The sequence below is a fragment of the Hetaerina americana genome, unplaced genomic scaffold, assembly GCF_022747635.1.
Source record: "Hetaerina americana unplaced genomic scaffold, ioHetAmer1.1.p SCAF_6, whole genome shotgun sequence".
Taxonomy (NCBI): Eukaryota; Metazoa; Arthropoda; class Insecta; order Odonata; family Calopterygidae; genus Hetaerina; species Hetaerina americana.
The window spans coordinates 57,835,812-57,852,059 of NW_027287205.1; the positions used below are offsets into that span (position 1 = coordinate 57,835,812).

At 46.4% G+C, this 16,248-nt stretch overlaps 1 protein-coding gene across 2 annotated transcripts in view; it reads left to right on the plus strand.

The window, feature by feature from the left end:
* Positions 1 to 361: 361 nt before the first annotated feature.
* Positions 362 to 16,248, plus strand: part of LOC139694955 (transducin-like enhancer protein 4) — a 485,346-nt gene continuing 469,459 nt past the window's right edge. For both annotated transcript variants that reach the window (XM_071593486.1, XM_071593487.1), the window contains exon 1: positions 362 to 2,574. In XM_071593486.1, coding sequence (XP_071449587.1) covers positions 2,515 to 2,574 — 60 coding nt within the window. In that variant the 5' untranslated portion in view covers positions 362 to 2,514. The remainder of the gene's footprint in view (positions 2,575 to 16,248) is intronic.

Consider the following 16,248-nt stretch of genomic DNA (forward strand, 5'->3'; position numbering starts at 1 on the left):
CGAAGCACAATGCACCGCCACGGCTCGTAAGAGCGGGAACCCTTGGGGAAGGGGTTGGTGGGGGGGCCAGGAGGGGTGTGGAGTGTGGGGATTGTAAAGGTTGGAAACGGGAACTGGGGGTGGGGAGTTTGAGACGATATAGCGGGAGGGGTGGGGCGAGAGGGGGAAGTACGAGGAAGGGGAGGTTTGGGCACATGGCGGTGGGGGTTGGGGGAAGACGGGTTAAGGGAAGTGTTCAGGCGCTGTGTCTCCCTCCCTCCCTCTCTCTCACTCTTTCCCCTCTTCCCGTGTTCTCCGCTCCCCTCGCCCTCCCCTCCTTCGCCGCCACTTCCCCTCCCTTCAGTGGCTGAACGAGCGGCGAGGTGGTAGGACGTGCTCTCGTTACGTCCTTCGATTTGGTATACTCGTGGTCTTCGCATAGCCCATATAAGGGGAGGAAGGAGAAAGCCTCGTCGCCGAGACCGTGAACATATATATATTCGTGTGTTTGTTGTTTTTGGGTGGTCAACGCGGTTGCACATTTTATAACCCGTGCATCTTTGGAATATAACAGCCCAGTTGGAAAGAGAAAAAAAAAAGTTTTCCGTGTTTGAGTACCTTTCGTTTCGCCGGCGTGGATATTTTATACATTCCTTAGTCCCAACCTTGTGCCATTTCAAAAGGATTTTCCATTTTCCCCACGAGCCCCGAGCGAAAAATCATCTCATTCCGACCTCGGACATAGTTCTTGGAGTTATACTTCTCTGTGTGCATCGCCGTTGGTTTCTACGGCGTCCTCTTGGTTGTTCTCCGAGTACTCCCGAACGCACTCCTTACTATTCTGCCCTCGGGGAAACGGTACAAGAGCTTTCGGAAGGTGGTAGTGAGGTGGTAGAGAGTGAGAGAAAATAGGGAGTGAGGACGTGAAAGTTTCCTCCTGTCTTTGCCCCTGCTTGGAGTAATTGTTTCGTTGCCCTATTGCACGCTTACCGCCCTCCCGGAGTGATTCGGTTAAAACGGACGGACTCGTGAGAAAAAAAAGGAGGCCCAGCAGGAAGCGTTCCTTTTCTGTGGCGTCTTCGGTTCTGCGGTCCGGTCTTTTTTTCCCCGGCTTACTATCTCATCTGCGGCGGAAAGTTTTGACCGTCCCATCTGTCTGTCCCAGGACGAAGTGTTGTTTTCCTTCCGAACCAAAATCCATTGCTGGGGAAGCAATCGTGCGAGAGGACACCTTCGTTACTTTCGAAGTAGTGTCCCTGTTCTTTTTTTCCCCCCCTTAAGTCCGGTGAAACTGACTTCTCGGACGGCACCCCGAACAATCCGAAGAAGTGAAAAGTGCATGTGCATCTTCCATACAGAAGAGGTTACGACGAAAGAAGTGATTTGAGATCCCGAAGATACGATCGGAGTTTCTTTGTTGAAAGGTTCGAGAGGATTTATGTTAGCGCTCGAGGAAACTCACTATTATTTTTTTTCTCGTTGAAGTTGATCAATTTCTTTCAGCAAAACCATCACAAAATATAAGAAATTTTCCCCTTTTATATGTTTTTCTCACGTCGAAGTAGTCTTAACTTTATTACGGCTACCTTAAAAAAAAGTTATTGCGAAGCAGACCGACTTGCATGGTATCATTGTGCATGACCGCAACTGGTGAAGTTCTCCGACCGTATGCTTCCGGTTTTGCAAGGAGGGGAAAGGTAGTGACACGTCAAAGGAAAGGAGAATAATCCCGAGTAATAGGAGGAGAGGCGCGTGGTGAAGTGAAGTTGGCCCGAGTGTTCGTTCCTGTTTTGAGTACGATCTGGTGACATCCGCTCGTACATTTTCCCCTCTATACTCAGCTCGCGTCGACGAAAAGTGTCCCCCGTCTCTTTTGAGGATATTTGCGGTGCTAACGTGCAAATGTGGTGTTGATTTTGTGCTTCGGATTCCTCGTTCATTAAGGCGATACCGTTGTTGCCCTAGGATATATCTAACTTCCAGGTGATTTGTTAGCGTACAACGGCAGTTGAATTAACTGGTTGTACAGCTTTTGCGATTGCGGCGACCAAAAATATCCCTTGGTTGTTTTCTCGTGCTCGGGCGAAGTGAAGATCTCGCCAACCGACATTCGGTAGTAGATTTATCGTCTATCTTTCAACCCAAAAATTAGTCCCATTGCCACTATAGGTTTATCCGGCCGCTACTGAGCTGGAGGAAGATCCACAGAGCGCTTGGAGGAGGTGGTGGTGGCAGAGGCTACATTGGTTGACCGGCGGGGCAGAACATCCTGAACAGCCGTCGAACGTCGCGACCGGCGCGGAAAATCCACCGGCACCTGCGGCGGGGGAAGCCGGTAGTAGTGGCGGAGCGGGAGGCCGGGCTAATCCGGGTAGCGTCGGGAGGCGTCGGCGGAGGCGGCGGCGGAATAGCAGTGGGGGAACAGACGCTTCTTCCGAGGGATCGTCTCTTGGCATCGGATCTGAAGGAGCTTCGGAGTGGCGGCGGGGACAACCGGGCGGAAGCTGTGTCGGTAGAATGCGCTGCTGACATAAGATGTACCCAACTGGAATGAACGCAGCGGCGGCAGCTGCGGCCGCGGCGGCTAGGCATCCCGTAAGTGTGATATTTTAAATTCTTCCAGTGTGCGAATTGTGCGAATCCTGACCGGTTAGCGAGAAACCGTTTTCAAAACGCGCTATGAACATCGACAAAAACAGACGATGGCCTCCTCGCTGTGGATAACTGGAGATTTCTGAAACGAGAAGTTGTTCCCAACAGAATAGCGACCGAGTACCTTTAAATAGGCTTTCCGATATTAGTATTTGATAGTGAAAACTACTGTACCAATCCGGCTTTCCGATTGTATTACTAAGTTAGGTAACATGTTAGAATTTCCTTGGCTTGTCCTATTTTCTTCCTTATAAACTGTTGCTTTCTTGTTGTGGTGGCTAAATTTCCTATCTCAAATAATCGTCACCGGCAGAAATAATCTATGTAACGTTGCCTAGTTACAGAAGCTACATTCCTCTGAAGTGACATAATAATGTAGCTATGATAGTGCCCCATTAATGGCTAATTGTGTTTGATAAACGTGCATATCGAATATTAATAGTAAGGCATTTCCTCAAATTATCTTATTCATAACGTATCCAGAATTAAATATTTTTGCTGTGGAAAACTCACCAAAAAATTATTTGTTCAGTTCCCTCTGAGGCAGTTCAGTGTGGTAAATTTTTCTACAGATCCGGTTGCTGGTTCCAACTTACAATGAATATACCGGTTTTACACATCCCCATATCCAAACGGAAAACTAGGTATTCCTATTGTTATTTCTTTTCCTTTTCGAGCATGCGTTCTACAAATTATTCAACCAAAGGCATGCATGTCTGGAGCCAATAATGTTTTTTGACGTTCTGCCCAGTCTAGTCCAGTATTTTCCCCATGTCGAGAACTTTGATGAGATCCAAATATTTCATAGGAGTGTTAAATCGAGTGCCACAACTCAAGTGCCTACGCATGTTGTGAATTTATGGTCGAAAAACCGGTTGGTGCGTAGATTGTGAAAGCCATGCTTGCAAGAGCAAGGAGGTTTGAAGTGTAAATTGCCCTAGAAATGCTATTTTGTATTCTTTCTCATTGTAAAACTGAGTATTAATGATATTTCTTTGTTTTCGTGCTTAGTTAATGCCAGAAAATCAATAGCACGAAAAACCTTCTCCAGGTAGTCCTTGATTACCTGCATACCTGAGTACCTACTCGAAGTCTGATACTGATAAAAGGGCAATTTATGGGACAAGGCCACTTCTGGTCTGGTTTTCGGAATTAGTGCATTAATGTTTATCGGACATCCTCGCAAATTTAGCGTTCAAGCAAACCTTTCTCGACTTCCTTTTAATTACTTAAAATTTATGTGTAATGTTCGGTCAAGAATTTTATTTTTGCGTGAACAGTCTTGTGTGAGTCAAGATGCGGAGGAAAGATTAGGGTGTAATATGCACTTCACCTCACTCGGACCATTGGTGAATTAGTGGAAAAAAAATTCTTTTGATCCCTTATCGCCTACGTTAACCTTTGTGGCGAAAATTGGCTTCGCCGCGGCGCAAAAATCTCTCGAAGTGGTCGTGGATTCGTGAGCCGGTCGGAGAAGAGGGAGAATCGCGTTTCCCCAACCATGGGGTATATTATATTTGGCGAATTTTCCGAGATAAAATGACCGGGATTTCCCCCCCCCTCTCCCCCCCCCCACACATCCCCCATCCCCTACCCCTTACGTTTTCGGGCATTGATATTTTTACGCCCAATCCCCCCAGATCGTTTCAAGTTCGAATGCCAAATTGACATGTTCGGATCTTGGGAAATTGCTCGTTTCCATAATCTTCCCGAGGATCTCATTCGCGTGTTGTGGTCCCTAGGAGTCCCTTTTATCCCCTCCCCGATTCCTTTTTGACATGCGGCCGCCGCCTCCAGGAATGGATGAGGTGGAAGGAGATGGATGGATGGATGGAAGAAAGAAAGGAAGAGATTGCGTGAATGTTCTTCTTGGGCGATAACGGTTCTTTTTTCCGCCCCGCCGGGCGGACCTCTTGAGTTTTCGCCCGTCGCAAATTGGCCCTCCCCGCTCACGGCGTTTCCCCACAGGCGCGCGCACACCGCGAAGATTCGTGGTGGAGATATTTCGGTGTTTATGGGCGCGTTCGTGTTTCCCCATTTGTGAATATCTAAAGGCCGGGAGGGGGATGGTGGTGGTGGGGGAGAGACATGTCGTAACACTCGGAAATCCTCGGTTTGGTGGTCTATTATGGTGAATTTTCTCTCTCGGCAGTTCGGTGGTGGACCAATTTGTGTCCCAGGGGGAACGCCGGTGCCCAGCCGGACATGGGGGAAGCCACCGCTGCCAGAATGGAAACGTGGGAGTCCCCTCGTTCGAAAATAGTGCTTCGTGTTCGTTGGCGAATGGCAGAATCTTATTGACTTACATGCGTTAGGGCATCCGTACTCGAAATTATTTTGATCGAAATTCCTCATACTTTACAAAAAAAAGTTAATGTTAACAGCTTTTCGGGCGGCTTACACTGTGCTTCTACGCGAGGCGAAGTGGTTTATGATCCGTCGGAAATTGGCGAGTGATATTTTTTCGGGAATATGTTGGCTTGTTCTCAGATAAGTTTCCCAAATTTGTTTTTGCGGTTATCTGAAATCCCACCGATCGTGCGGAGAATTGAACTGTGACTCACATGCATATTGCCGTGAATAACCTTATAAAAAGTTTCCATGTTTGATGTCGGAGAACTAGTTACGTACTGCACTGATCCCCTTAAACACGCATTGACTTCACAAAGTTAGAACACATATTGACTTCCTGGGTGGTTTAAACTTATTGTGCCGCGCTGTACATAACGATAGTTTCAACCCCGGATGAGGGCATAGCTTTCGTAGTGTGGTGTTTGTTTTGTTCTCTCGGTGAGTTTTTCCAGTGCCGAGTAGCGTCATTAAAACCAATCACGAAACCCAATCACAAACAAGTGCGCTGCCATGTACTTGCGGTGCGTGCATGTGGCACTTTCCTGGGGCACTTTCAATTGATGCCTCAGCCGATTAGTGTTTGCTAAATGCCTAACGACACTAATCTAGAGCTGTGTATGAGTTATGCTTGTCCATCCGGGATTACTCAAGGTTCTAATCCTCCAAGACATTGCCTCTGTGGTGTCATGTAGTGATTTATGGGATTTCACGGCGCGAAATGACCTTAGCCATCAGAGTATCTAAGACATTCAGTGCTATTGCTGCTTGCTCATCAATCAGTTCGCCAACAGACGTGTATGTGCGGTAATTCAGTGTTGTTTTTTTTTGCTGAATACGGAGCTACATGTCTCGCGATGATAATACCCGTGAAGTGTTGTGCATGAGTATTCTTTCGTGGTGGTCCCGTGAGGGCATCAGAGGGAGACGCGAGGCAAGCTTTTAGTGTTTCGTGCGGTTGCGTTTAGCTCCGTGGTCATGAAGCGGTTTTTTCTCTCTGAATCGGACAGAATTAAGTGAATTTCAGCGGACTCTACCCTCACATATTCGCCGGTTTTTTTTTGGTGGTAAGGGACTGGGGGAATATTCGTTTTCCTCAGGGTTTGGCAAGATCAGGGTCAGCTGTCTGCTGAGAATGGAAGTGTTTGTATGGTTAAGGATGCTGTTCACTCAACCGGCGTACCTGCATATCATTTTCGTGGTGGTGGCCACATAGCATGAAGTAATTTATAGGATGCTAATGTTGTGGGTGTGCGAAGGGACCTTAATGAAACAGCTCAGTGGCTACGTAAATACGCTTGATTGGGAGGGTTAGATGGGTTTTCATATTAAGTGGAGAAAATTTCAATTGCCACGGGGAGGAATTGCCGCTAATTGCTACGGTATATGCTCGCTCGGAGGAATAGTTAACCTGTAGTGGTGATATTCGATTTCCGAGCATTTAGAATGGCTCTCTTCGACCTCGCTCAAAGTTGAGGAAGTGTTTTTGATATATTTTCTTTAGAAAACCTTGCTCTGTTATATTCTCCCACTCGTGCCGCGATGTTTTTCTGCCCACCCTCGTCGGAAGGAATCGGCGAGCGATTCATAGTCATAAATGTAGTTCCGGGTTGGCCGGGTCCCCAATTTTCGTCCTGGGAAAATTCCCACCGCGCGTCGAGTCACGCTTTGTCCTTCCCGCCTCGCCTCCCTATCCCCCTCTCGACTGTCGCGTTAAATGTTTCGTGCCCCACCTTTAAACACCACCAAACACGCCGGTGATGCTCTGCGGTGCGTAAGCTTGATTCCCTTCACCCCACCATCACTCCCCCCTCTCCCTGAGCACTTCCACCCCACCCTGAAAACGCACTCGCTACTATATCCCGGCGCACATGAGGGCGGGGTCTCTGTGCCCCTCCGCACCCCATCCACCCCCCTCATCCGTCCGGCATCCCACCCTTTTTGCAATATCGCGGCGTCAATTAACCCGCTGTTTTCCTACACGGCGTGTTAATTGGCGCAGAAGTTCCCCCCACCCTCACCCATTACAAAGTCTTCCACGGGTCGGGGGGCTTTTTGAGCTCGAGGGTGGCGGGAGGGAGGGTGTGGGAGCAGTTGGGTGTTGGTTGGGTAAGGCTCAAATAATTGAGCGCGCGAGGGTGCGTGTGTGTGTGTGTGCAGCGTCTGGTGGGGGAGGAGGAGGGGGGGAGGGAGGGTGGCCGAGAGGAGTGGATGTGCGCGGCGCGAGTGTGTTGGCGAGCGGGAGAGTGAGGCCACTCTGATGCTATTCAGTGTCTGCGGTTGAGCTTAATGAGCCGAGCGGTCAATTAATGACGTCACCCAGGTGGGGCGGGGGGGGAGAGGGGTGGTTGGCGGTGCCGGTGTTTGTGAGGTCACCCTCCTCGTCCCTCTACCTCACCGATTGTCCCTCCCCCCTGCCAGCCCGTTCCGCTCTCCTCCCGCCCGTCACTCCGCGACGCCCCCCCCCCGCGTCGACTTCTCCGCCTGCTGCCCTATTCTCCGCTGTTTTCTCTCCTCCCCCCCTCTTTTGATCTTAAATTCCTCTAGAGTCGTCATTTGTGTTCCCCTCAAGGTCTGAGAACAGGAGACGGGGGCGGGGAGATAAGATCTCTCGCACTTCTTGAGTAGTGGGTGGGCGGGTGAAGGTTTCGCCGAACGCTTGGAAGGTGTCGGGTGTGAGAATATGACGTCTGCCGGTCCGCTGCTTGTTTCAATTCTGCCGGTTCTCTTTCTCTCTCGCTGTTAGGAAAATAATTTTTTTGCCTTTTCCCTCTCCCACGGGTGCCTTTTGTTTTTAAATATGATTTGATGTTTCAGCGCGGTTTTATACGATTCTTTGAGCCTCCGTAAGGTTCGCGGGGGTTTTTTTATTCACACGTCGTGGGGCTGTTGATGGAAGTGAATATATTTACGGACCGGATCAGGGGTTGCTCGTGCAGTTTGGATGATTGGCTGAAGGTCCCTCGGATGATTTCTCGATGAAAATCAAGCGTTTGGTGATGCGTGAGTTAATTCATCATTTCAATTTTGCCTGACTAACTGGCGGAGAGTGCGGCTGTAGAATTGTACATACTTGCGCTGTGATCATGATCGTTATATCGTAAAATGATACCCTATACTATATGTATTCGGAGCCAAAGTTATTTCATGTTAGGCTGGGGAATTTTATTCTTTGAAAATTGAACTTTATTGGGGTTATGCCTTTTTATAATATACTTATTCCGCATGTATTTGATGCTCCTGGCCAGATTTTATTTCATTAAGATCCGTAGTTGAGCACTTAATGCTAGGAGCGCATGTGTAAGTAAACCGAGTTCAAAATGAGGGTAGAAAAGAGTGTGGGCGAGGGATGTATTTAAGTGTAATTATAATTTCAAATTAATTCGGACGCACGTTTGCAGCTTTCCCATATTTCCACCACATGAGTCGTTCCTGGGTCGAAGCACACGCAGGTGACCATCCGAAGTGCTCTCTGTTGTGGGATTCTTTTCCGCTGGGCACCACGCGAGCGTGTGGTGAGATTTCGATTAAAATCTTCGGAATCCACGGTCCGGGTGGACGATTTCTTGAACCACAACCATTCTTAACCATGCGTGTTTCCTAGCATGAGCCCGTGCTTTCTCTCTTAATTAACCTCGGTTCAATTGGAATTAATTCTGCCTCTCGATTCAATTGCCTCGGCGGCGCATCGAATATGTGAAACGCTCAAATCCCCACGTGTCATTTGTGGAGCCGAGTTGTGGCGGCGTAATGGTCCGGCCCCGAATAAATGAATACGAGAATGTTGTCACCTGCTCGATCTCTCTCTCTCACTCCTTCACACTCTCCAGCCTAGTCCAGATGGTGAACGAAGCACGACGGATTTGGTTTACAAAGATGCCGTGCATCCATAGTTCTTGTTTGCTTTAGCAGCGACTTTGGAATATTTTCGAAGCCTTGCTTTACAGCTGTTTCATTCAGTTTAATTTTATATTCTCTGGAATAGACCCCGCCTGGGTTAAATAGCCAGCCATTTCACGACACTCAACCACACATTTAATTTTAGAATTGCAAGTGTGTGGCCCCAACATAGTACAGTGTGAATTTATCTTGTGTGAAGTCCGTTCTAAATTTCCAAATAGTGTCATCCATTCATTAGTCTTTAAGTAATGCTATTGATTGATCTCAGTTCTCACACTCTTTTTTTCCGCCACCAGTGATCAAATAATCTTGGTCGGTTGTGACAGGTGTATCTAGTGCTAAGCCCTATGTTGTGTGAAACTGGCGCGGTCAGGATGTTGTGGTTGGGGGTAGTTCCTTTCCCTGTGCTGCCCGAGGTTTCCCACCAAGTACCGGCGGCCAGAATATCTCCCCGCTTGGAATTCAAGAGGGTATCGGTATTCTTCATAAGGAAATGCGAAATCTGTTGCACTGATGACACCTTCAAATATTTTTTTAGCATTGGTAACTTCCTGTACGACTTATCCTTCTATTTTCCCTTCGTCTCTGTACCCGCAAATGTGCTTACCTATCCGCTTTGCTGTATAAATGGAAGATATATTTTTTTAACTATAGATTCTTCTTATTCTACAAGCGTTGTAACTTGCTGTCGTCGAAGTTCTTGACACACTGGCATTGCGTCCGCGTTACCTCTGTATTCTTTTACATTCTGAGTGTTTGCTGGAAACGCGAGTATTGCGCAACCCAAATTTACATTGCAACATTACACTTAATTATCTTGCTCGAGGCTTGATTTTGCAAAGCCTCGGACACATCCTGTTGGATCCAGCCTAACTTCGCCCGCCTCCCACTCTGCGTACGAAGGTCCCTTCCGTCTAAAAGTTTCACCTACGGTGCATTTGGAGTAATGCGTTGTTCGCCAAATACGTGTGTATGTGTGCATTTTGTGTAATGTGGGATTACCTCTCCGTGTTTACCCTCTTTCGAGCGTCTCCCAGGTTAGGCTGTTCCCGGAAGGATCTTTTGGTGTTTGTTTTGCGATTAACGGATAGTTTACAGACTCGTATTGCGCCAAAGATATCTGTGTAAAGAGTGGCGATGCCCGCAGCCAATAGTTGCCTTAAGGAGGGTTGTATTTTAGGCGCATATGTGATCCTCTTCCGTTTGCAATTACCTAGTTTTGTGAGGATGCAGTGTGCACACACTGAAAGGCGCGTGTGGGATGTAGAGTAAAGCCAACGTGCGGCCCCAATGGCTTGTTTTTCTGAGTAGCGTTTATCATTTTGGGTCCTGCCGTTTGGGCGCAGCCGTGTCGAAATATTTGAGTCAACGCACTCGGTTGTCAAGCGTCGGAATTCTTCCCGTGCGCGGCCTGTTCCTTCTGCGATTCTTCGACTTCGGAATTGAGTTTTCATCGCGTATAATTTCCTTCGTTTGCTGCGCTCTTACTAAGGAATTTAGGTAATTAATTTGATTTACGTTGCATCCCACTAATGCCAATTAGTGAATGAATTAACTATGATTAGGGTAGCCATTCATTTGGTATCATCTTTCTAGTACCTGCACTCGTAGTCTGAGCCCTTATACGTTAATGTTTTACCTGGGACATGGTACCAGTGTATAAAATAATGGAGAAGACGACAGTTTACTATCCGATACATTTCTATGTTTTGATCTACATCATTACCCCGCGATTCACTATAAAGGTGTGTGGCAGAGGGTGCAAGGACTAGGTGGATAGGGTAAAGGACAAGGGAGAGGAACGGCGAATAAGGACCCACTCATAATCCCTGAAAATACGCGCAAGGAGGTGCTAACCCACAAGTACGGCAGCGGGAAGGGTAAGTTTTAAACAAGTATTAATTTTATCCTCTAGAAAGGTTCTTCGGTACTTCAAAATGAGGGAATAAAAATAAACCCCAGTCACTTGTACGATAGACCACCATACCTAGGCAATTCGTGTAGCGCTAGAAAGTAAGATTATGCTCTTATGAGGGGAGGGAATGATAGAATGGTTGGGCATGAGATTCAAGTCAATAAAGAACCTCTTGCCAACTTGCGTGAGGTTAAGAATTCGTCATACAAAGGTTCAGAGAGATTACACTGAGATAGTTAATTTGCAGAGCAATGGAAGTTGATACTATTCAGTGCTTAATCTGGCGTATGCGTCTTCTCTTATCAGAAGGAGAAATTTTGTGGGTGTCTTTATCATTTTGCTGAGGCACCCAAGTTATTCATCTAAATGTTTCCCGTTGGGGTGTGGGTGGATCAAAGGTTTAATTGGTAGCACCGGGTAGCGCGTTGAGTCACACAAGGTGTTATTATTAGATAGCATATCGCTCCGCTCCTCTTTGTTAGACGATTTAATCTTCTGCTGAGCCGAAGTTTTCGTTTTATCCTGTGTTATGATTTGGTCTTTAGCGTCCAATTGTGGAGCAAGTTTGCTGTGGTCGGCAGTGTCGGTGATAGGAAGGGAACAGCGATCTCACAAGGGTCTTTGATAAGGAACAAAAACTTGATATCTGTTTTGTAAACTGGCAATTTCTCCTGTCTTGACTGCAGTTATGGCCGCTTGGAAACCGTAAGAAAAACATCATCGAGCTTAAACCCGGGTAAATCCCAGGGTAAAAAGTGAAACTACAAAACATTCACCGATTAGATGATACGACATAAATGATTGGCACGCTGTGCCGTCATCTTAATTTAGCAAACGTTGTTGTTAAATCCTGATAAAAGATGTACCTTACTAAGAAATTCGCCCTCGATTCCAGTCTGACAGGAAGTCAAACCTATTACATCGATGACCACATAAAAGGTACTGATTAAATTACATAGTTATCCTGCCAATTACTTCTTGGGTATTTTATGCAGCTCGCAGGATTGTGGTTGCGTGTTTAGCTTTGCTACCACGGCTACGTTGCATTTTTTTCCAGCTGCGGTGGAACGATCGGTCAAGGGGATTGATTGTTTGTTCCTGGGGTTCTTCTTTCAGTGCGACTGGGATAAATATTACTCGAATATACTTTGAGGGCACGTGTCGAAGCAGGTTAAGCCCGTTCATGTCAGTTCCATTGAGGTGGCTGGTGGCCACCCTTCCTCATAAGGGCCAAAGCGATATGCCGCCATTCCCTTTCCCCTATCACCAAGGATGTTTATACGCACGCGTGCGCTCTTGGAGGAAACGTCGAGTAGCGAAAACACGAGTGTTTGGATAAGCGAAAATAACTCGGTCCAAAAAAATATGTGGGACACACTAATTTTTACATATCAAGTTGTCTATCGGTAGCGTAAGAATCACCAAAGCTTATGCGTGTGTGTGTATATATATATACCTGTATATATATATATGTGTGTGTGTATGTATGTGCCAAGTGGTGAACACGTATTCATTCGCATAATGTGTGTGTGTGTATATATATATATATATATGTTATATATATATATATATATATATATATATATATATATATATATATATATATATATATATATATATCCCTCTACCTGGAGAAAGATGGCTTGTACCACCGAAAATTCGAATTTGTGAGTTTCTTTTCGTTTTTGTTTCTGTTTTTGTTTTCTTCGCTAGTGCTAACTTCTTATATATTAATTGTATATGTGTGTGTATATATATATATATATACAGAAACAAAAACGAAAAGAAACTCACGAATTTGAATTTTCGGTGGTACAAGCCATCTTTCTCAAGGTAGAGGGATATATATATATATATATATATATATATATATATATATATATATATATATATATATATATATATATACACACACATGCACAAATACATATTGATACATATGAACTCACACCCCTTTACACAACTCAGGGCATATCGGACCCAAAATTTAAATGAGAACAGGGGAACCCGCCAAAGCGGAGAGGAAGTGGCAGGAGCATCGGCATTTTTATTTTCAGCCGGGTCTCAAGGAACGCCTCATCCTCGCGTGTGCATTCATACAACGCCCATCCCCACCCGTCCACCTCACAATACCATTGCATTCGATCTGCCATGTATGCCGTCCCTCCCTATTCTAACCCCCAACCCCTACCTTTCTCCCCCCTCCCCCGTTTTGCCTCCGCTAAGTCGCTTCAATTTGGACCCGGCCTCATCCGCTTCATTATTCCTCGAAGGCACGGATTTTTATCACCCACTCCTCCTCCCCATTCGAATCGGTCCCCACCGCCCCTCTCCCGGCCTATTATTTCCTTTTTTTCATTCCCTCTCCCCCCTACCAACATCGCCCATCCCGCATCCTTCAACCCCAGGGGCTTTGTCTCTCTCCCTCCCGCCCCATCTTACCCCCTCTCATACATGAGCGCCACCCCAAAAAATCTCAAGCCCTCTTCCTACCCGCCGCTCTTCTGTTACGGACAGGGGGAGGGGAGCTGGCCGTGCGTGTGGTGTGGGGCGGGGGGGGGGTAAGAGATGGGATGGATTTGAGGGTTGGGATTGTAATGTGCCCGGGAGAGAGAGAGGTAGGTGGCGGCGGCGCTGTTGGTGGGTTGGGGCGTAATATAAGAGCAGCTGCCATCTAATACTTCCCTCCTTCTCATCCGACCGAGTCCATTTCTCCCCCCTTCAAGTCCCCCCCCTTCCCGCCTCTCTCATCAACTATCTCGTGTGGTGCCTCTCCTGGCCCCCCTTCCCGTGCATCGTACGTTCCGGACTTCAGGCCACACCCACGGTGCATCATCGTACCTCCCCGTCTTCCCCCTCGCCACCGACGCGTGGGATCCTCCTGGTTCCCGAGTCCTTCAGTTGGGTATTTCATGGGGGTTTCCTGTCGAAAGTGGGCAAGTCGTTCCGGGAGTGGGGTATAAGGGAGTTGTGCGAAGTTTTGTTGGTCATGGTATTTGCTAATCCTAACCCAATCACTCTTTTTTAATGTTCGTGGAATGATAGAATGGAATTTAGCCCGAATCTGATTAAAAGTTGCGGTCATTGATCAATGTTTAATATCGAGAGAAATTCACACGAGTATCATGTTAATTTTGCGCGGCTGTACAGGCATTTTCTTGTTTGTATTATATTGTTCTAGTCTGTTCTCTCGAAAAAACTGTAGCCTTAAGCCTAAACCGTCTATTTAGCCTAATTTAGACGGTTTGTTGGACTGCCTTTTTCACTTCTTTTCCACCAGTGTCATGTCCCTGCCCTACACCGTACACGTCTCAAGCCTAAAGATTTTGCCTCGAGTAATTGAGAGTTGCGGCCAAGGTATTTTTCTACAAACATGCATGATGAACAGAATATTTGTTATTGCACAGAATATCGGTCACCATTATGCTGTGGGTGTGCCGTTTGGGGTCGGTAGGTAGAGGGATGGGAGAAAGGGAAGTGAGTCAGAATGAAGACGTTGATATTGCCCATGTTTATCCACTTGGAGGAAATGGTGGGGAAGTGGCCAAGAGGCACGCCGAAACCCCAAGAGTAAGCGCCCCACAGGCACATTTTAGATGAGGCTCTTGGCTAATTGACTTGCGTTGTCTCGGCGAGGAATTTAGTTCGCATATCGTGATTGGGGATTACTGTCTCGAGATCACATAGGTGTATTTGCATTAATCAATGTCTTGATCATTATTTAGGCTTAACCCCGTGTGAAAAAGGGAAATTTCAGCGGAATGAGACTCAATATAATTTTCGCTTGTCTTCGTTTCGTATGAAGTACTAGGAACTATCTTGATTATTTGATAATTTTCTTATGAGAACTCTGACTCTCTATGTTATAAGGCTCGGTTCCTTGTCGTGTAAATGCATTGCACGCTCCGGTGGGACCAATTCATTTTATCGAAAAAACATGAAATATTTGTTCGCCCTAAGAAGTGATTCGCGTGTTTTTTACCAAAATGCAATGCTTCCTTAGGATATTATCTCACGGCTTTTATTTATATTTTTTTGCATTTTTCCTCGGTATGATTTTTTCCCCAATGATCTCGTAATGTGCTCTTTGTATTTTCACCGCCCCCAAAGTGATAAACGTGAAATTACTCAATTCCTGGGGGTGATATGGAAGTTGCGGCAATAATTAATTCGCTTGGCTGCCCGCAACGCGTCTAAATTCGCATGGTTCTTATAGACGGTATCTCAACAAGTTCCTCATCGCGGTCTTCCTCCTCTCACTCTCTCCTATTCGGAGATGGTACTCGATTGGATCATATTCCTCTTTCACGTTCTCATTAGTCAGATGAATTTCTGTCGGTGGGGCGATTTAATCGAAAGTTATTCATTGGATCACAATTGTTAAAATACTCGGAATGAACAAGAATGGATATTTCTTTGCCTAACGGCATATTTGACTAGTCAACGTCCTTAGTCGAAGCAAGTCCTTTTGCCGGGGGCCGGGAAAAATTTTATACCCGCAGCGGAGGCGCGACTCGCCCGCGAAGAGGAACGCGGGCGTGCGGACTGACCTGTAGTTTCTCTCTCTTCCTCCTGACCGAATAGAAAGCTTCGAGAATTGTTTCCCTTGGGCAGTCTTGGTCAAATTCGCATTTCCGTGCTTGCGTTTCGTATTTGGCATAAGCACCGGATTATTTTTTGAGTGCGATATTGAGTCACTGTATTAACTTAATTACGAATATAGGTTAGAAGTGATCCGCACATTTTTTATCGAACCTTTTACTATATGAAACCAGTAGTGGTAAGTTCTTGCTGAATTAAGTATTCGAACCCGTGAGCTCTCGCTAACCCGGAGATAACGTTTCGTATCGCGTAGCCGTTGGTTGGACTGTGGCGACCTCATGTGTGCTGGAATAAGAAGATATCATCACTTGGTGTTTATACCAAAAGCTCGAACTACGCTCGAGACTTCTGGAATAATCTTCAAAGCTAATAGTGGCCTGATCATGGACCATGCACAACATCCGAGCTGTTTTGCTATTTCCTTATTTTTCCGCTGCTGTGGTTAGCCTTGGAGTCAATGCGGAAGTCGTGCTCATGCTCAGGACGAAGGGATGTATTTTAGGGCATTCCATAAGTGGGGATGCCTTTCCTACCTGTAGGTTTTCACCACAGTGATGGAAATGGGCTGGCACTATCTGTGCCATGAACCCAAGGGTATTAATGAGGGCCTTAAAAGATGAGGTACCAGCGGGGTTTCCAAATACCCAAGCGTCTTACCTTCCATCCTTTGTTCGATCCCCTTGGATGAGGGTTGCGAAAGACAATGACTTCAGGGAAACTCATTTTACACCAAGGTATTGGCGTGGTGGCTTTGCGTCTTGAAAAGGATTCCAGGAGCAACCGTTCTCACTGTTGGTGCTAAGTAAACTTTTAATTTCCTCTCACATTTGCTTAAAGACTCACTTTCTCCC